The following is a 21,354-nucleotide window of genomic DNA, read 5'->3' on the forward strand; positions in this document are numbered from 1 at the left end:
CAAGGACAGAGATGGAGGGAAAGCCCAGAGGAGGCTCTGACCCACCTGCGGTTGGGCTGGGGGCTCCCTGGAAATGGTGACTCGAGAGGTTAGTGCGGTTGGAGAAGCCAAGGTGGGGCCTTGCAGGCCAAGGGAACTGCGTGTGCGAGAACAGGAAGCTTCTCCTCCCAGGCGTGGCTGGAGCATAGAGCCCTGGGGTGTGGGGGCAGTGGACGGGGAGACCTGGGGCTGGAGAGGAGAGAGGTGCATGTTAGGCCTTGAAGGGCTCTGAGTGTCAGTTAAGACTTGATCCCGTGAGGGTGGGCGAGCTGCGGAATGCTGAGCAAGGGAAGACGTAGCTTTGCTTCTCTAAAAAGAGCACTCGGCTGCAGAACAGAGAACGGACTGGAGGGAGAGAACGGAATCACGCAGGTGCTGCTGTGGTGGTCCAGAAAGGGGGTGGGGAAAGGCCCAGACTGGCAGGTAGGCAGTGGGAGGAGTCCAAGGACTTGGGGACCATTAGAAGTGAGGGCTCAGGGGAAGGAAGAGACGGGTTGGGACAACTCCCAGGCTCCTGACCAAGGCCAGGGCAATGCCTGTGCTATGGACTGGTCCAAGGGGGCAGAGGAGGTTCAGCCACAGCCCCCCAGTGCTGTGTGCTGGGCCACAGGTCATGCAGGATCTGGGTACGGTTGCCCTGCCACCCAGGAGACCAAGCTGTCTGTAAAGATGTCGCCTTTACCTCCAGGTACACACTCTGTCCTCACCCCCCCACTTTTCAAAGCCCTGGGAAGTAAGTCAGGGTCACAAGAGGCAGCTGATGTTTACAGAGCCTGGGGGTGTGTCCCCCAGCAGCCCACGCTGGGGGAGGCAGAGGAGTGTGGCCCCAGAGAAGACGGGCATTATTTGAGCCCTCACAGCTAGTCAGTGTCACAGGCTGCACCTCCCTAAGCCTGGAGGCTGTGGCAGGAGCACAGACGGGGTCACTGGGCGGGCCTGGTGTGAACGGTGGGGGCAGTCTCTGTAAGCAGAGGCCCCATTTCTGGGCTCAGAGAGGGGCAGGGGAGCTGTAGGAGGCAGATCTGGGATTAGCTGTCCCAGGGAAAAGCTGTCTGGGGACAGAACGAGCTGCCCCGACAGCGAATGCCCTGTCGCTAGAGGTACTAGACACCCCGACCTCCACCCGCCCAGGGCTGCTGAGGGAATTCCTGCATTGGCTTGGGTGCGGGGAGGCTGCTTTGCCAATGAAGATGCTGCCCCAGTCCCCAGAGCCACAGCTCCCTCATTCATTCACTCAGCACAGTTCACTGGGGCCTGCTCCGTGCCAGGCCAGGAGAGTGGGCCCCAGGGCTGGGTGGAGCAGAACCGGAGAAGCCTCCTCTCTCAGCCTTCCCCACCGCTTCCAGGAAGTGAGGCCAGAGCAGGGCAGGGGGCTGAGGATGGAGGCATGTCAGTCCCTTCAGCCCTGGCTGCCCATGCTCCGTGTCACAGGTCTCTCTCTGTCCCGCCCTCTAAAGGACAGAGTGCCCTCACTTTCCTGGGCATATTTGGGGCACAGGGCCAAGGGCTGGGCAGTGCCAGACACAGTGTAACCTCCTGCACCCCGCCCCTCCCACAGGTCCCCAAGGCTCTGGGCTCATTTCCTAATGAGGTCCTGGAAGGACTCTCCCTAATTAAACTGGGCCAGTGAGTTACGGCCTGGGGCAGCAGGGGAGAAGGGGGTACAAAGGAGCCTTTCTGGGGGCTCCCTGGCTCCTCCCACTCCACCTAGCAGCTCTGTACAAGAGGGGATTCCTGAAAGATGGATGCGAGAAGGAGGTTCAGAGAAGGAGGTCAAAATAAGCCTAGTTGATCTTGAATTGCGCACTGATCGTGTCCCTGGCACTGCTCTTAGCGTTTTGTTTTTTTTTGAGACAGAGTCTCACTCTGTCACCCCAGGTAGAGAAGGGGCCGTGGCACCATCATAGCTCACAGCAACCTCAAACTCCTGGGCTTAAGCAATCCTTCTGCCTCAGACTCCCGAGTAAATGGGACTACAGGTGTACGCCACCATGCCTGGCTAATTTTTAAATTTTTTAAGAGACAGGGTCTCACTCTTGCTCAGGCTGGTCTCGAACTCCTGGGCTCAAGCAATCCTCCCGCCTCAGCCTCTAAAAGTGCTGGGTTTACAGACGTGAGCCACCGCGCCCAACCCTCTTAGTGCTTTTCATAAATTAACTCACATAATCCCACAACCACCTGGCGAGGGGTAGGTATTGACGGCTCCTCTGCGCAGATGGGGCAGGTGCTCAGAGCAGCGAAGTAGCTTGCCGGGGTCCCGTAGCAGGGAGGTGGTTCCAGCTAGGAACCCGGTGGGACGCCCTGCTGTCATCTACGTCACGGTGGAGCCTCTCAGGGATGAGGTAGGGGCCCTGGGGATTTTCACATCTACAGCTCCCAAGTGGCTGTGCACCAGGCAGAGGTTTGGTGTCGGGCCTGGAAAGGGGCTGGGGCTGAAGTTCAAAAGCTGCCCAAAGTGACTCAGTCCTAACTCTCTCCCAGTACAGATGGGGAGACAGAACCTCAGGGAAGGCAGGGACTCATCCAGGTCACACAGCAAGTTTGTGACAAGATGAGGCTGCCTGGTTCCTAGGGGCAGTGCTGAGAGCCTGAGGGGCAACTAGCTAGGCAGGTAGTTCAGTTAACCAACTGCAACAAGGGCTCAGGCCTCTGTGTCCGGAGGTCTGCCAGGGGGGGCGAGGCTGAAGACCAGAGAGAGACCCGGCCGGGCAGCTCAGGAGAGGAGGCAGCAAAGAGAACAGGGGCTCAGACCACACGGGCTGGTGGACCTCGCTGTCCTGGTTTGGTCCAATTCACTGGTGTAAGAGGAACCAACTGGCTCTGGGGCCTGCACACTGAGGGCTGGTGAGCTTTCTGGTGGTTTACACAGGCCAGGAATTATCTATTACCTACATCGTGCAGAGCAGGAGCCTGGGGGCCATGTTGGAGGGACTTGCCCTGGGCCTCCCAACCGGCAAGGGCTGCAGTCGGAACCCAGGTCTGGCCACCGGAGAGGACACACTAGTAGCCCCCGCACACGGGGCCCCTATCCTGGAGAAGCAGGCGGCAGGGACAGGTGCGGGGAGTGGGAGGGAGACAAAAGCACAGCACATAGGCTGCTCATGTTGCCTTCACTGCCTCATAGGCATTAAAAAATCAGTCCAGTCAGAGCTCAGTAAAAAACTAAGCAGGCAGAAAAAACCCCAAGTAGATGTAGGCTCTGCTAATAACCAGTTGGTTTCGGCTTTGTGCATACGGTTTAGGCCATATCCCCTGTGCGAGGAGTTGGAGCAGACTCCTGGGGGTCCCGAGGGGAGGGTTTCACAGCCCCTGCCCCCTGCTTCCAGCCCTGGGCCTCCTGGGCCTCAGGGAACAGGGGGGAGCTCCTTGGAGCCCCTACACCTGGGGCCTGACTATGCCCTGGCTCTCAGGGGAAGACAAAAGAATCCTGGAGAATTGGACTGAGAGGGGCTGGAGAGGCCCCACTCCCAGTGAGCTGAGGCCCCAAGAGGGGCAAGAACCCAAACGGCCACTGGGCAAGGTGGGAGCGGAGGAGGCCCGACGCCCAGGCCCGGCTCTTTCTAACAGCCTCGGCTGGCGCGCACACTGCAGACAGAGGCCTGGGGGAGAGGCTGCTGTGGCAGGGGACACGCTGGGAACAGGGACTTCTGGCACCTCTCCAGCTACAAATAATTCCCCGCCACAACAGCCCAATGGGGGGCTTTGGTTTGGCCAGCCTGGGGGGGTGTGGGAGGAAGAGCGTCACCTTGGCCCAGTAGCCTCCTTGTGTCCAGAATAGTCATCTCCCGCCTGGTACACACCCCCTCCTCTCCAGCACACACCCGGAGCACATGCACGTGTGCCCATGGCTGAGAAAGGGCTCTGAGGGTGATGCGGTAGCAGATGGCAGCTCAGGGTCCAGGAAGAGGGGAGGGAGGGGGCAGGAGTGCTGGCTTGAATGTTCCTGGATTCAGGCCACCAGGAAAGCCCACCCTTGGGCTCCAGCTATTCAGTCCAGCAGCGTAACCTGGGCCTGACGGGGCCTTCCTGCTTCTCGTCAGCTGCCAAGTCTCTGATGGGAACCTGGACCCACTGGTGAACGAAGGCCCCTCGTGGGTAACTACCACGCCAGGCCTGGACGTCAACCAGCCCCCCAGGGCCACCCAGGAGGCAGTCACCCTGGGGCCCCCCAGCAGATGGGTGGACGAGACGACTCCTACCATCCCTCCCAACCCAAGAAGCTGCTGTGCTCTTAGGCAGCCAAGTCCTCCCAACTGGCCAGCTGACCTACATCTCTCCTGCTGCTATTTCAGCAGCCGCTCTCTTGCTGTGCGTGTCCTTGCTGGAGGAGGAGGGACGCTGCCGACAGCCCCTGCCACTCAGCCTTTCCCTGTGCAGGAATCACGGGCTCAGGAAAGGGAACGGGAATGCTCATCTTCAGGGCCAGGCTCTGAGCGAGACGCCGTACATCAGCTTGCGCACCTCCTCCGTGCGGGCTCGGGGGCGGGTCGGCCTGACTCCGTTTCTCTCCATCACTGCACGGCTCCCAACCCAATCCTGAGCCCAGGAGGGAGGCAAGAGGGAAAGGAGCCCAAAGAAACTGGGCCCCAGGGCCAACTTCTGGAAGTGGACCTAAAAAGTCCAGCTACCCTCCATCTACTGGCCCAGAATCTAGCCCAGCTGGCCACTACACTCCTCTAACCCTCACCAGGCAGTAAGGGACTCCAAGGGCGCAGGTCCCCCAGACCCAGGCCAGGACCAGCTAGCTCTAGCCCTGAGCCCAGCTCTAGGCAGAAGGAGTCTGCTCGGAGTGCTGGTGGCAACACAGGTGGAGCAAGGACCAATGAGTGAGGAGGAAATGAAGTTCAGAGAGGGAGAGCCACTCACCCAGGGTCACACAGCAAGTTAAGGGCAGAGACAAAACTATTATAATGCTATGGAGGAGATGGGTTCTACCAATATCTCGAGAAGAATGAAGGGACAGTTTTGTTCTCTTCTGGTTTATTTTGGTGGGAGTGAGAAGTCCTTGGGGCCAGAACACAGTTGTCCTTTCTCCTGGCTTTGCTTTGTGTGGCCCGGATATGGCTACTTTGTCTGTGCCACAGGGCCAGGACGAGGTGACCCTGTGCTCAGAGAAGAGGGAGGTCCTTCAGACTGCTCGTCCTGCTGGAAAGGGAGGCCATGGGGACATGTAGGGAGTGATGGTGTGAGATGGAAACAAGTCTCTCTAGAGAGTGACACAGCAATGATGAAAATGCACATGCTTTGAAATTCCTTTCCTAAGCGTTTGTCTTAAGGAAAGAACCAGACAAATACACAAAGATGTAGCACAGGGATGTCTATCCCAGCACTGTGCAGAACAGGGAAAAAACAGAAGCAACTAAACACACACCTGTCAATAGAACACACCATTACATGATGGAAGCGCCACACAATGGAATACTATCTATCCCTTTAAACAATGACAGGACTCTACATAGAAAGCCATGCGTGAAAACAATTGTCATATCATGACCTCATTTTTGATTAAAAAAATACATGTGTTCACGCACACGAGCTCACATACAGAGAAAAACCTCTGGAAGAACATGATGCTTACATAGTGATACTACCAAGGGCAACTGCGGCTGCCTTCGTTTTGCTTTTCTTTATTATCTGTGTTTTTTATTACAAGTATGAAATTGCTTTCATATACTCAGGAAAAGTTCCTTCCATTGGAAAACTAACTACATAAAATCAGTTTAGGTGAGTTTTAGCTCCAGTACTCCCAATATCTGGCCAAGTCCCTTCCCCCTCAGCACCCACCCCTGACCCTTAATTTCCTCAGCAGGAAAATAGGGATGATGATTAATTCCTGCACCATCGGCCTCCCAGGAGCATCCCTGTGCGACACAAACTGGAAAAGGTCACACTATGGTTATGACAAGCCGAGAGGGCTGGAAACTGACACAGTCTCCAGAATGGCTGGGATGAAGTCCCTTGTGGCACCTCAGGGCCAGTGACCATTCCCGTGGACTCTTAGACTGGCAGTTCCCGGGGAGGCTTTGGGCTGTCCGTCCTGCCACAGTCCATGTCCCAAGGAGCAGATGTGGGGAGGCCAGGAGGGTCATGGGGACTGCGCAGACCTGAGAGCCCTGCAGCCCTGGGCTTGTGGGGTGACTTTCCTCGTCACCCCAGGGCATTCCGCGGGGCCTGATAGTGCCCAGCTGTCCCAGCCCCAGAGACACAGAGGTCAGCTGGGTGCAGCAGGTGAGGAGCTCAGTCAGGACCCGGCAGTCTTCCCCTGAAGACCCTCAGCCCCTCCCGTGCCACTCCGGCTGCGCGGCTATTCCTGGGGTCTGTGACATACGGCAGCTCGTGAGAGGAGCCAGGGTGAGCAGGGCTGATAATTAAAACCGGTGCCTGGGGGCCCAGCTGATGCTTGAGGGCACCCCAGGGGCTGGTGCTCCCCAGGAGGGAGCTGGCATCCCCACTGGCAGGAGCTGGCAAAGAGGGACGCCTGGGGTGCCCGGGAAGGAAGAGAGGCTGCGGCATACCCTTAAGCCACACGTAACTGTCGCTATGAATGCATTATCTTTTCTTTTCACCTGCTCTAGACTTTGCAGCCAGGACAGGCGTGGCCCAGGCCTGCCATAGACCAGTCGGGCAGCCTGGGGCAAGTGACTTCAGCTCTTGGAGCCTCGGCACTTTCCTCTGTGACGTGCAGTCATGATACTTCCAGGCACTGCTGAAGGAGGCCTTGTATGAGAAAACCCCAGCAGTGAGCTTGATCAACTCTTACTAATATCAACGTGAGTGTTGTAGGTGACTTCCCAGCAATCCTGGGGTGGGCAAGCGGGGCCCAGCCAGGGGCAGTGGTGGGCCTGAAGTTCCAGTGTTGGTGCCCAAAGAGGCCTGTGTCCACTCCTCAGCCTGAGAACACCTTGTTCCTGGATCCAGCAGGGAACAGAGAGAGGGGGTGGGGGTGGGTACGGCAGCGGATGGGAGCTGGGAGTGAATACTGTTCTAACTACAGTCCCGCCCAGGAATTGAGGACACCCTAGTTCTGAGAATGGGTCCCTACTGACACCTGCAACTGAGTTCTGGCCACCAGGGCCTCAGTTTCACCTTCTGAAGCCTAGGGCTAGAAAAGCGCCCAAGTTTGCACGGCGTGCGCTGGAAGCCTGGGTGCGGGGCGGCAGCCAGGCCCGGTGTGACTGCAGACGGTAAAGGAGGACAACACTGAGGCTGACACTCCCTGAGGTCACCTGCGTCAGTGACAACAGCATCAGGTCCTCAGTTTCCCTTTCTGTACGGTTAGAAGAATCATCACCATCTCACAGGCAATAGATGAGAGAAACCTTTGGAAATTGTGGGGGGTCATATCCATGGGAGGCTGGAAAAGAGGAGCCTGATGTTGGGGCTCCGTGAGGTCTCCAGAGAAGAGGGTCCCTCCCCACTCCCCACAGGCCAGAAACCCATAGCCCAGGGGGACCCTGCTGGGCACTGTGGCCACTCCCCACCTCCTCCACACCCCCCAAGCACAGGGCCCTCTGACCCCACCGGGCTGGACAGAGCCCAGAGAGGAACAGCTTGAGGAAGAGCCTGGGCTCCCGACCAGACAGACCCGGGTCAAATCCCAGCTCCATCACTTAAGAGTCATGACATTGGCCATGTCACCTCTCCTCTCTGAGCCTCAGTTTCATCATCTTCAAAATGGGAAAAATAATAAAATGGCCCTCACAGGGTCGTGAGTGGCCAAGCTAGGGAATGCAAATTGCCCCGCAGTGCCAGGCACGGGGCGAGCAGCCGATGCCTGTTATTGGCAATCCCTCAAGGAACTGTTTGGTTCGGAACCCTCGTGCCCAGCCTGAGGCTGGCAGAGCACCCTGGGGAGAAGAGTCTGTGACCAATGGAAGAACAGGACATGTTGTGGGAGCTCAGGGGCCGGAGGGGTGGAGGACAGAGGCCAGGAGAGGCATCTCTGGGGCAGGTGGCATCCCTGCGGGGCCTAGACTGGGTGATCTAGATGTGTGGGCACTTCCAGGGCAGGTGTTACCAATGTTGCTTAGAGCTGGGGCCCCAGGGCCTGGCTCCACAGCCCCCAGGACACAGCCCCACGCCCCCCCACAGGCGCAGGACTGGCTCCCTGGGGCAGCATGGGCCTGAGGGTGTGACTACTAACCCGGGGCCAGGAGAGCATCCACCTGGTCACATTTCTCGAAGGGGCACCTGCTCCATCAGCCCTCTGGGTTCTTATTGTCCTCACTCTCTCCCTGGGGGTCTCTCTCTGGCTTCACCTGCTACCAACATCTCTCCAAGGAGGGAAAGCTGCCAATTCAGCCACCAGCAGACAACTGGGGAGGAAGAAGCCGCCCAGCCCCGAGGCCAGTGGCACCCAAAACCCCAAGCAGGCCTAAAAAACTCAAGAGGTTCCAGAGAGGGACTCTGGCCCAGGAGGGTCCCTGGAAAGACCCAAGCGAAAACCTTCACAAACACTCCCAAGGCTGCTAGGATCAGCCCCAGGCGCACAGACCTGGGTCTAGCAGGAAGGGAAGCATGGGGCCTGCTGGGCAGAGCCCTGGAGGCTGGAGGCCTTCCTCTCCTTCCCAGGCACAGCCACAGGCGCCAGCCTTCAGGACAAGCACACAGCCTGAGGGAAGCCAGCCCCGCCCTGCTAGACCTTGGGCCTGTCTGACTCATTTCTTCCCCCAGCTCCTTTCGGGCAGCTTCTGCCACCTCCAGGTCCATCTCAGGGCCCAGTGGCCTTGAGGCCACCTCCACTGTTGCTGGGCAACCCACTGGCTGAGGCAAACACCAGCTGCAGGAGCCTCAGACAACATCTGGCTAAGCAGATGGGGGCAGGGGAAGCAGGGGGTCCTGGCCGGCCTGCAGAGACCAGAGTCAGGTGCCTAGAGAGCTCCGTGAAACTCCTCCAAGAACAATCATAGCCATTGCCATGCACTGAACACCTGCTGCCTACCAGGCACATTACCTCATTTAATCCTCACAACTTCTCTGAGAAGGAGGGGTATTACCACCCCCAAGGCCATTCAGCCAGGAGGTGACAGCTGGGATGTAAAACCAGGTGTATTTGATTCAGGGCCCCATTGAGTTGTGATTTTGACATGGGTTCCTAAGTCCCTTATCTCAACTCCTATATCTCAGCCTGGGGGAGAGGAGGTATCAGGGAAGGCTTCCTGGAGGAGGTGACATCAGCACTGAATCTCCTAAAAAGAATGTAGCCAGTGAGAGAGTAGAAAGAGGATCCCAGGCAGATGGATTGGCACGTGCAAAGGCCTGGAAGTGAGAAGCAGCAGGAAGTGGAGAATGTGACAGACACTAAGGTTTGGTGTCCCAGGCTCACAGGAAGAGGCTGGAGGGGAGTGGTTAGGAGGAGCCAGTCACAGAGTGCCAAGTGCAGAAGAGTCTAAGTTGACTTGATCCTCTGGGTACTTGGGAGCCCCAAGAGGGGCTCTGAATGGTGGAGGTGCCTGTCAGATGAGGACACCGAAGTGCAGAGAAGAGCAGCCCTGTCTGTCGGATGCCTCCATCCACAAGAGGTAATGAAGCTGTGCCCGGTGTCAGGAGTGCGCGTCTGGCCGCACACCGAAGGCCGGGCGTAGGCTATGGCAGGTGGGAGCTGTGGCTGAGCTTTAATTATTTACAGGACGCTTCCCAGCAACGCCTCAGCACTCTTGCAGCCCGGCCTTGTCCAGCTAGTGAACTCTCGGCTGTGCGTGACCTTGCTGCAGTCACTCTTTATTAAACTTGGGATGGAGGAGTGACAGGGGCGGGACAACAAGCGAGTTGAAAGAAGCCTGGACAAAGTAGAGGTACATGAGTGCAACACTGGCCCACCTGTCTCCCCCGTCTTTCCACGAAGAGAAGCACGAAATTCTTCCCAGAGCGGGAAGTGAGGAGGGAGGGGGAAGAGTGGGCAGAAGAGCCCTAAGATGTCATCTCAAGGTGGGGAAGAAGGCCTGGGGAGGGCCTGCCCCAGGTCACCAGCTAGCGCTTGAGACAGCATAGGTTCCATAATTGGGTACCTGCATTCACACCCCAGCAGTTTCACTTAAAAACCATACACTGTTGGGACAGTTGTTTAACCTCTCTGTACCTTTATAAAATGGGAATAATTCAGGTACATCACAGGGTCGCCCCATTTTGTAGAACACAAGGTGATGCATGTAAAATGTCAGCACAATGCCTGGGCCATTGCAAGTGCTCAGTACGTGTTAATGGGTACTGTTGTTATTCAGGGAGTAAAGGCCTGGTCAGAGACCAGAATCCTTGCCTCTGCCCCCAGACACTAGGAAGCAACAGGAAACTGGGGCCAGCTCGCCTACGTGACCCAGGTCCACAGACAGGAATCCCACCGAATTCCCCTGGCCAGGCCGCCCCTGGGCTTCCTTGGGCCTGGCCCGTCAGCTTCCAGCTCCTTCCTCCACTTTGAAGGTCCTTTGAGCTAGGAACTAAAGCCCCATGAGCTCTTCCCTTCCCCATCCTGCAAGCTCTATCTGTGTCTCCCAAGGGCCGAGTCCCACCCACTGTGGATAAGGATCAGGACTTAGAAGGCCTTAGTTTGAGCTCCAGCTCCAACCCTGAGGAGCTCTGTGACTCTGGGGGAGTCACTTCACCTCTCTGAGCCTCAGCGTCCTCTCCAATATAGAGATCATACCACCTATTTAAAAATGTTAAGCCCTGGTAAGAGGGTAACTAACACATTTAAGGAAATGGTATTAGTTACCATCTTTCAAGGCCTAGCTCAGCTGTCTCCTTCACCAGGAAGCCTTCCTTGTCCTCCTCAAAACGAAAGCTCCCTCCTTCCAGCCTCCATCAGCCTCTTGGTATTCAGGGGTGGCATTCTGATCCCTTTGGGGGCTTGGGCTCATTTTGCCTCATACAGACTTTACCTACAAATCCCAACCCCATTTTGCAGGCCCAGAGAGGTACAGAGGTGGGGCAGCCCAGGCCCTCTTGCAGGGTGGAGTGCCAAAGGCAGTGGTCAGGTCTGAGGCAGGGAGGCGGCTCAGGGAGAAGCCAACAGCCTTGAGGGGAGAAGAATTCAAAGAAATGCAGTCTGGGCAGGTGGCCCAGAAAGGAGGTAGGGGAACCCCTCAGAGGGGGAAGGAAGGGCTGAGAAAAGAACATTTTCAGGCATCTGGCCCCAACACAGCCACTCAAAGCCTCACCCCATTTCTTCAATTTCCCTTAGTGGCTACTAGGAGTCCATTCCTAAAGACCACATAGGTGGAAACACCCCACCATTCCCTTCTCCTCGAAGCCCTGTGTGAAGACCCTCTATGGATATAACAAATGATGGAGGGACAGCTACCCATTTGGCAGATGAGGAAACAAGCTCAGAAAAGTTAAGCCCTGTGCAACTGATACCTGGTACTAACAACAAAGCCACCACTCTTTCCACTCCAAGCTCTCAACATCATTTGCTTTTGATCAATAACTCTCTGCCTATGACTCTATCCCATCCATCTCAAAACCAGTGCAGGAGCCCAGATTGGCCATCAGAGCTCTCCTGGCCCCATGTGGGGTCACCCAGCCACTTGGCTACTTCATATCTCCATCCTGCCCAAGGCCTCACATGGAGATGAAATGAGACAAGCCCAACATGTACAGCATGGCTTTCCAGCTCCTCAATCACACTGCTGGGTCCTTCCACATCACACTCCCCACCACAGCAGACAGTGCCCCTGAACTAGAAGGCAGGCAGAGATCCTGACCAAGTTCTGTCATTCTGAGTTGTGCGACCCTGGGCAAATCACTCAGCTTCTCTGAGCCAGCACCCTTATTTATAAAGCAAGAAGAGCTTCTGCTCTTCACAGCCACCCTCACAGAACTGTTGTTATAAAGAGCCAGGGAGATAAGGTATAGCCAGCCTAGAAGCGCAGTTTTCATTTCCCTTCCTCCTCCTCAGCACGCCCACTCTAAGCGGACCAAGAAAACAATTCCCAGTGATGAAACGCACGATATTATTTCACTCAGGCACAGCCATTTTCATAACTTCAGTAGCACCGGGTCATGATTAGGCTAAGAACTCTGGAGCTTAAGTTCAAGCTCCTACATAGCAGCTGAGTAGCGGTAGAGCAAGTCACTGCACAGTGCCTCAGTTTTTTGGTCTGTAAAATGGGACTGTTGTGAAGATTAAAGGAGTTTATATAAGACAGGCACTTACCACAGTGCTTGGCACACGTGGTCGGCACAAGTTAGTCTCATTACTTCCAATTACATTTCTAGAACTGGTCCTCAAAATAGTGCCGTGAGGTTGCCAGAGCCAGAATTATTAGCCCAAGTGGTCAGGTGAGGAAACTGAGACAGGAGTAACTATGTGCCCAAGTCACAGAGCCAATTGTGGGTTAAGTCTGAGAGTGAACGGCGGAGACTGACTGGCACACAGTCCCAAAACTCAAGGATTCAACAGAGAGGGGTCCCTGTCCAAGCGTCCCTCTGCCTTCCTGCACACGGTGTGAGCTGTGGGCCTGTCCACCTATCACCTCGCTCCCTCAGACCCTGTCTGTGCGCCCGGGCAGGCGGGGCTGGCGGGTCTGGAGCGGAGCGTGCCTCTGCTGCCTCTGCGCCTCTGCGCGGGCGTGCAGCACGTGCTCAGTACTGATGAATGAATGACTGCCTAAGTCTGTCTTAGCAGACTGTTTTTCTGTTCCTGGAACTACATTCCTTCGGCGGTGGCAACTGCCTGCTAACAAGCTTCCGGTCCCACAGACACCAGAAACCCTGATAAGGAACTTCAAAATTAGTAGCGCGCACCACGCTCTGCAAAGGCAGCCAGCCACCTGCACACGCCAGGGGTTCGGGTGCCGCCTTGGGGTTCCTGGGCCCCTTCCAGGAAACAAACCCTTACTCCTGGTTCCCTCCTTCCTGGTGTGCCCATGACTCATAGCCGGGTCGCGCTAGCAGGAGAGCGCAGTCTCTAACGAGGGTAGCTAAAAAAGGTCTCCACAGTGACTAGGCAGAAAAGCAGCGGAAGGCCGCGGCCGGGCCCCGCCTGCACCTACTACCCTGGGGATGCGCGCGGGGGTGTGGCCGGGGCGGGGCCAGGGCAGAACCCCGGCGCCCAGGGCGCCCGAATACTACACACTGGCCCGCCCCGCGATTGGCCGCTCCGGCCACGGGGGCCTATGGGGTGGTCCTCGCCCAGCCAATCAGGGGCCCCGGGGAGCCTATTCATTCACAAAACCGAGCAGGAAAAGGAGCGCAGTGCGGCCCGGAGCTGCGTGGAACTTTGAAACACGCGCGCATCCCGCGGGGCTGAGCGGGAGTCCGAGAGGGCCGTACCGCTGGAAGGTGGACATTAGCAGGGACTGCCGCATCCCCGCCCACAGTTCCGGCCCAGCAGCCCCAGCGTGGCGCACCCTCCTCCCGGCACACCGACCTGGACTCCGCCCCAGGCCCCTAGAGTGCACGTCAGCTTCCCTGCTCCCTCCGGGTAGTTGAGAGCTCCCCTGCCCCGAGGGAAGTGGCGCCCAGGCGGTTTCCCTGCGGTGGGCTCCGGCTGCGTAGCCCGCGCAGGTGGCCGCACCGCGGCTACAGCCACGTGCGCGCAGGGCATGGCGCCCCCCACTGTTCCCTCCGGCAGGCCACTCACGGCAGTCATCCTCGTCGCTGTTGTCCGAGCAGTCGTCGTCCTCGTCGCATCTCCATACAGAGGGGATACAGCGCTCGTTCCGGCACCGGAACTGGTCCTCTTCGCATTCCTTGACCGGCCCTGCGGGGGGAGGGAGCGTGATATGGATCAGCGGACTCGAGCCCTACTTCCCCCCGCCCGCCCCCCCGCAGCCCTGGCACCCTGGGAAGGGTCTCCCCGGGTGAAGGAAAGGGGGATGTTGGAGACCCCGGGGGCTTCAGGCACACACGATCCTGAGGGAGAGCAGGGTGGCAGGGGTTCCTCGGATGGCGGGCCTCTGGGTGGCACGCCGAGACCGGGCGCATACTTACAGTGGGTGTCACACGACTTGGGTATACCCTCCATTCAGACACACTTAACCGCACACGACCCACAGTCAGAGATCCACGCAGACACAGCCCACAGGGAGCACCCGCACACGCGCGACACACGCCGTGAGCACATCCCACTCGCAGGCAGCCCCTCTCTCCGCTGCGCGCAAGGGTCTTCTAAACGCATTGTCAGGCAGAGAAGCCGCCCGGCTCATTGCTGCGGCGGAGAGCGCGTGTCAAATAAACCCCAACCGCGAGGATCACACAGCTTCTCCGAAACCATGAACCACCGCCCCTGCCCCCCGCAAAGTTCCCGGCAGGCCAGACCCCCTGCATCCATCCCCCAAGAGCGGGTGCCCCGGGGGCAGAGCCCTCAACGCTGGGAGCCGCGGGGCGAGGGGCCGAGGGCCAATTCAGGGACAGCTGGGTGCTGAGAAGCCTGTTAGCCCGAGCATCCCCGCCAGCCAAGGGTTCAGGGACCCCCCCGAAACTCGCCCCCCAGCCATCCCCCGCTGCCGGGCCGCGCTTTGTTGGCGGCTCGGGCGGCGCAGAGCCGGGCCAGGGACCAGCAGCACCCACCTTGGCCGCCGTGCAGCGGCTCTGCAGCCGCCGTGAGATGCTGGAGCAGCAGCAGCAGCAGCAGCATCGCCAGCGGCCGGAGCGCGCCCCGCTCGGGGCGGCCCATGGCGGGCCCGGGGCTCCGGCCGCCGCGCCCCGCGCACCCCGCGCCGCTGCCGCCGCCGCCGCGCCTCAGCCCTCCGAGTCCTTGCCGCGGCGCCGGGGCTGCCACTGCCCCCGCCGCCGCCGCCGCCGCTGCCGCCCGCCCCGGCTCCTCGGCTGCATTTCAAGCAGGTTCGGTGACGCTCGGCGGCGGGGCGGGCTCAGGCTGGGCGCGCGGCCCCGGCCCTGGGCGGCCGCCGCCGGCGCGCGCGCTCCCTCCCGCTGCCGCCTCCGCCCCAAGCTCCTCTCCCTCCTCCCTCAGCCGGCACTCTATGACCCTGCTCTGGGCCCGCCCGAGTGCTGGGCGCTGCAGACGCAGCGATGAGCCAGGTGAGCCCCTGCCCGCAGAGGTGGCAGGTCCAGAGGAAGCAGCAGAGGCTTCCTGGAGGAGGTGACAGGCCGATCAGAGACAGAGGGATGCCTGGGCAGGAGGGGAAACGATGCTCCAGGGCGCACAGACCTGTGCAGTGAGCGCTTGGGGTGTCGGGGAGGATAGGGGCTGGGGTATCAAGATGTGGATGATCAATGAGCAGCTGCGGCGAGGCAGGACCTCTGCACCTGTCATTGGCTCCGATGGGGATATCACAAGTCTATGTGGCTGTGACTGATTTTGTTTCTGTCCCGAGGTATATCTGTTCATGTCACACGCTCTTGTGATCCCAGGCAGGGATGTGAGGCAGGCAGCTTGGGCCTAGTCCTAGTGCCTAGGACTATTTCATTCGTCCTCATTCAGTACACTCCATGGGCCTAGGCAGAGGGGCAATCAGGGGGACCCGCAGGGAAGACAAGGTAATCTTGCTGTGATGGAGAAAGGCCAGGTCTGTGAGGGCCCACAGAAGGGATGTGTCATCCCTGCCGCTAGGGGAGGCACACCTAGGGCTGCTGGCTGTCCTCCTCTACTGTCCTCTGCATGAATGAGAAGGAGCTTCCTCTGGAGGGTTGCAGCCCCGCCTCACCCACGCAGGGGAGAAGGGGTGCAGAGAGCAGAGTTGGGATTAGACTGGCACAACCTTCTTTAGAGAATGAGATTTCAGGGCATTGGCTGCTAAAGAGACTGGCTGGTGGGTGCCAAGGGCCAGTGTTAGGTCTGTCCTCCCCTCCCCTCTTGTCTCTTCACCTCCCCAGCAAATGGGTGGGAGCTGTTGGCCCTAGGCCTGAGGCCACTCTGTCTCATCAGCAGCCTCCTAAGCCCTATTACTTCCTTTGCAGCCCACTGGCAATGTTTGTGGCCACCTCACCAGAAAGGGCTTAGACCCCAGGGAGCCCAGCAGGGTGCTCATGCCATCACCCCTCTATCCCTTATTCATTCAGTCATTCAACAAACATATTCAGGCCCTATTCTGTGCCAACCCTGTGCTGGGCCTGGTATTGCCAAGGTGTATCAGACATGGTATTGGCCCCTGACTGGTGACCAACAACACACGGATGGTGACATGCAGGCATACTCTCAACAAAAACTCAAGGAGCACCCATATGTGCCCAGCACTGATCAAGGCTCAAGGATACCGTGTAGAAATAGATACAGCCCCTTCCTGCTCTCCTGCAGCTTATGTCTTAGTGGTGAGAGACAAACACAAAAGCAAGAAAACAAAAAAGATTATTTCAGATCATCATAACTACTATGGGAAAATAAAGCATGGATACGAGAGTGATGGGGGTGATCATGCAAGGCCTCACTGAGGAGATGACATTTCACTGAACTTCAGGAAGGAGCCTGACCAGATGAAGATCAGCTAGAATGGCATTCCTGGCAGAGGCCTCAAGGTGGGCACCAGGTGATGGAGGCGGCAGGTGCACCAGGTGAGGCTGGAGAGAGACAGCAGGGCCCTGGTCACATGAGGGCTTTGTAGACCACAGCAAGGAGTTCGGGTTTCGTGTCAAGCACAGTGAGGACCGCTGTGACAGCAGCATGGCAGGACTGTGGAACCCGGGATGGAAGCCCCTGCTGCAGCCCAGACTGACCTGTCCAGCTCGGCTCTGCCTCTTCCCCTCTGTGGTCCTGGGAAAGCCAGTCCCATCTCTCAGTCTCACTTTCTCATCTGCGAGGTGGAGGAGATGGGAGTTCCTGAGGTTCGTTCCAACTTCAAGATGGTTGTGTGGGTGGAAGTTCGGAAGCAGCAGGTAGAAAGATTAAGGGCATGGGCTTTTGGGTCAGACACCTAGGTTTGCGTCTGTTCCTTCCCTTCCTAGTTAGGTGAACTTGGGCATCTCAGCCTCTGTGGTTCAGTTTTTCCACCTGAAAAATGGGGATGGTGACTCTGCTCACCTCACAGCGTTGTGGTAAGGATGGTATTAGATGAGATTATGTACACACAGCATACAGTGTCTAATAGGTGCATAATAAATATTAGTTATTGTTACAATTATTCTAACATAATTCCCTGTTTGCAAACCCCTGGAGAATCAAGATTGAGCCCAGACATTCCCCATCCTCCCCAAGGGAGTCTTTGCTCGTACTGTCTACACACACGTCCAGTTGCCAAAATGGGCAACTCCTTGTCTCTCAACAGCCCCCTCAGCAGAGATTCTCCTGGCTCCTCTCAGCCCCCATCCAGTTTGGGTCACTTCTCTGAGCCCCTGCAGTCCCCAGGCTTCCCTTTGTCACAGCCCTGATCACCCTGCATTGCTGCTACTTATACACCTGTCCCCCTAGTCAGCCTGTGAGTTCCTGGAGGACTGGAACCAGCTCTCCCGTATCCCTGGGTCCCTGGCAAAGGGCACATTTGACCAGCGTTTGTTTCTGCCTTCATTGAAGGTTTCTGTACCCCTAGGAGGACTGTGTCTTACTCATCTTTGTCGTCAGAAGGTAAATACAAGGCCTGGCACATAACAAGCATCAGATAAATTATGTTTAAATACTTGAAAAAGTTGAAAGAAAACCACATAAAATAATAATAGTAGCTAATACTTATACATTTGCTGGGGTCAGGCACCATTCTAAGTGCTTTAAATTCTTTCATTAATTTAATCCTTATAATATCTCCATGAGGCAGGTTTTATGTTTACCGCATTGTACAGATGAGCAAACTAAGCAGTGGAGAGGTCACACAGCTAGTAAATGACAGAACCAGCCTCTGGACTGGGAATTTTCCAGGGCACATAAATTGGTTCATTCCTGTGAGGAGCAGAGGGAGAAAGCCTAGCTCTTGGAGCACACAAGATACCAAATAGACACTGAGGCCTTGGTACAGCTTCTGCTGCCCAGGTGACTTCCTGTCCTCATCTGTCCCCTCTTTCCCTTTTGGGCTGACTCTAGCATATGGGCCCTGACTACCTCTGGGTTTCCAAAGGAAATCCAACCCCAAATGCAATGAATTCCCCATAGTGGCATTCCACCAGCTGTCAGCATGGCAGCCTGTCCCTCCCGAGCATGCATTTCTGGCCTCCACAGCCATTGGAGGCTTCCCCTCCTGCTGCCCAAGAACTGGAGCTTCAGGCCTTTGCCAGGCTGTCCCCCTCTGCCTAGAACACTCCTGCATGAATTGACTTCCCTATCTTTTTTTTTTTTTAGAAATGAGGCCTCTTTCTGTCACCCATGCTGGAGTGACACGATCACTGAAGCCTCCAACTCCTGGGCTCAAGCAATCCTCCTGCCTTAGCCTCCCGAGTAGATGGGACTACAGGGTAATTTAATTTTTTTTGTAGAGACATGGTCTCGCTTTGCTGCTCAGGTTGGCCTTGAACTCCTGGTCTCACCTATCTTTCCATCTCGGCCTCTTAAAGTGTTGGAATTATAGGGTGTGAGCCACCATGCCCGGCCTGACTTCTGTTTATCCTTTGGGCCTCAGCTCAAATGTCTCCTCCTCTAGGAAGACTTCTAGCCTACTCCACAGAGATTCTCCCCCCTCCTCCAGGCTCCCACAGCCCAGTGTCCTAATCTCTCTGATCACACTGGGCTGTGGTTGTATCCTCCATCCAATGCGGAGCTCCTCAGTCAGAAACTAGGTCATCCTGGTCCTTACCGTGTCACCAGTGATGACTTGTTAAAGGAAGGGGTGACCAAACGCATTCTCTCCAAGGCCAGAGCCAGAGAGCCTTCTGCACACAGCTCACCCAGCCTGCTCTGGCTGCCCCTGTGCTTAGCGAGGGACACAAACGAGGCTCCATCCCTGCCCTTGAGGATCTCTGCTCTGGAGGCAGAGACAGTCTGGGACATGTCTGTAACAGCACAAGGGGAGAAAAGCTCCAGGGAGGGGGCTGTTCAGCGGCACCAGCTTGCCACCCCCAGGCACCCAAGGCTGGTCACCAGCCCAGCCCGAGTCAGAGACCCGCGGCCCGAGCCAATCACCGCTGAGCTGCAAGGGCAGTGGCGCTGTCCACAGCCGCTCCCTCCGCCTCCCAGAAGTGGAGCCCCGCCCTTCATGTGAGCCAAATACCTTCTCCTTGTCACTGTCTCTTTGTATTTGTGTCTCTGTCTGTCTCTCTTTCTCTCTCTGTCTGAGCAGGTAGAGTGTCTTGATTCCTGTAAAACAGATATTGTAATTCATTACGTGAACTTTATATAGATCCAAACTGCCATTGTTTAAATCACTCACTACCTGTGTGATCTGGGGCAAGTTACATGAACTTTTTGTCCTTCAATTTCCCCATCTATAAAATGGGGACGATAATATAACCTAATACTATTGATTATCTATTGCTGCTTAACAAATTACCCCAAAATTTAGCAGCTTAAAACAACAATAAACATTTATTGTCTCTCACAGTGTCTGTGGGTCAGGAATTTGAGAGCAGCTGAGTTGGGTGGTTCTGGCTCTGGGTCTCTCATGAAGTTGGTGTTGGCCAGGCTGCAGTCCTCCGAAGGCGTCACGGGCCGGAGGGTCCGGGTTGGCTCACTCATGTGGTTGGCAAGTCCATGTTGGCTGTTGGCAGGAGGAATCAGTTTTTCTCTGCATGGATCTCTCCATGGGACTGCTAGCGTGTTCGCATGACATAGTTGCTAGCTTTCCCTGGAGTGATTGGTCCAAAAAGAGAAAGGAAAAAGTCACGTGTCCTTTATGACTTAACCGTGGAAGTCACACTCTCTCATTTTTGCAACATCCTATTGGTTACAGAGGTCAGCCCTATGCTATGCTGGAAGGGACTTCACAGGAGTGTGACTCCCAGGAGGTGGCTCTCACTGGGGCTGTCTCACAAGATCCGTAAGGGTGAAATAAGTTAATAGAGTCCTCCCTCAGGTTCCATGGGGGCTTGGTTCCAGGACCCCCTCAGATACCAAAACGCATAGATGCGCAAGACCCTGATGTAAAATGGCATAGCATTTGCGTATAACCCACACACATCCTCCTGTATACTTTACATCATCTCTGGATTACCCATAATACCTAATACAGTGTAAATGCTATGTAAACAGTTGTTATACTGTATTGTTTGGGACACAATGACAAGGGAAAAAAGCCTGTACATGTTCAGTACAGATGCAATTTTTTTTCCTGAATATTTTCAATATGCAGTTGGTTGAATCCACACATGTGGAACCCACAGATATGGAGGGCCGACTATATATATAAAGTTCTTAGAATGGTTTTCAGCACATGGTAAACAAGTCTTTGCTACTGTTATTGCTGCTGTTGTTGTTTCTGGTAAATAGTAAACAAGAACTCCATAGGGATTATCTACAATTATCATTAGCATTATTGCTATTAGCTGCAGAACCGCTTCGTCGTACACAGGAAGACACAGAGGAACTGAGAGTTGGAAGGTGGTTCATAGAAAAGCTGGACAAACCCAGCCTCCGTTTCTTGCTTCTTGGCCACGTGCTCTCGGGAGAGCAGGGGTCCCGACTGCTTCCTCCATTGCCTCACTGTAGGACACTGAGCGGGTCCCTCTCCCTCTCTCGGCTTGGAGTTGAACTAGGTCAGTGTCTTCCCTTGACGCATGAAAGAGATTCCCAATGCTGGGATCACTTGAAGTCCAGTTGGGTCCTTGGCTTCGCATGAGAAAGAATTCAGAAGTGAGCCCACAGTGTAAAGTGAGAGCAAGTTTTATTCAGAAGATCTACTCCACAGACAGAGCAGAGGCTAGTTCTCCCTGCTGAGGAGAACAGCACTTGTGGTTTTTTGATTTCTTTATTTAAGCAATGGCTTAATTATAAGCTAAGAAAGGAAGGAATATTCATATTAATTTTGGGAAAGGGGCAATGCTTTCTTATAACTGGGACCCTCCCCTTTCTTTACTTTATAAGGTTCCTCCCGGAACCGTCCTGGTGTCTATGGGAGTTTCTTTTAGCATGCTAGTGCATTATAATTAAAGCATAATGAGCTGCAAGGTCAAGAACTGAAATATTTCTTTGCTTCCTTGGTTCCAACCAATTTTAACTTGTTCTGTCAGCAAATCCTGGTTTTGATCAGGACAGTTAGGGGCTTTTTGACTCTGTGTTAAGCAGTGTGTGCAGGTTTCCTTTCTCACCCTGACTTCAGTCATTCCCAGGCCCCTTGAATGACTTTCTCCATTTCCACTTACCTCCTCTACAGTCATCCTAGTAGTTCCCCTAAATTCTTTCACTTCATAAATTTAGCTGCATCCTAAGCAATAATCTCCATGAAATCACAGGCTTGAGATGCTAATTACATTTTTCCAATACACATTGAAATACATGTGCAGCTATTCAAGTAAACAATGGATCTCTGTTCATGCAGATGTGTCCTCTAAGGGCGCACACCCCTC

The 21,354-nt window shown here is 55.9% G+C and overlaps 1 protein-coding gene across 4 annotated transcripts in view; it reads right to left on the reverse strand.

Annotated features, from left to right (window-relative positions):
- The window catches only part of LRP8 (LDL receptor related protein 8), a 74,881-nt gene extending 60,228 nt beyond the window's left edge, over positions 1-14,653 (reverse strand). For all 4 annotated transcript variants that reach the window (XM_069479990.1, XM_069479991.1, XM_069479989.1 and 1 more), the window contains exons 1-2: positions 14,548-14,653; positions 13,619-13,738 (exon numbers count right to left, since the gene is read on the reverse strand). In XM_069479990.1, the coding sequence (XP_069336091.1) occupies positions 13,619-13,738; positions 14,548-14,653 (226 nt within the window). The remainder of the gene's footprint in view (positions 1-13,618; positions 13,739-14,547) is intronic.
- Positions 14,654-21,354: the final 6,701 nt, after the last annotated feature.

The sequence above is a fragment of the Eulemur rufifrons genome, chromosome 8 (genome assembly GCF_041146395.1).
Source record: "Eulemur rufifrons isolate Redbay chromosome 8, OSU_ERuf_1, whole genome shotgun sequence".
Classification (NCBI taxonomy): domain Eukaryota; kingdom Metazoa; phylum Chordata; class Mammalia; order Primates; family Lemuridae; genus Eulemur; species Eulemur rufifrons.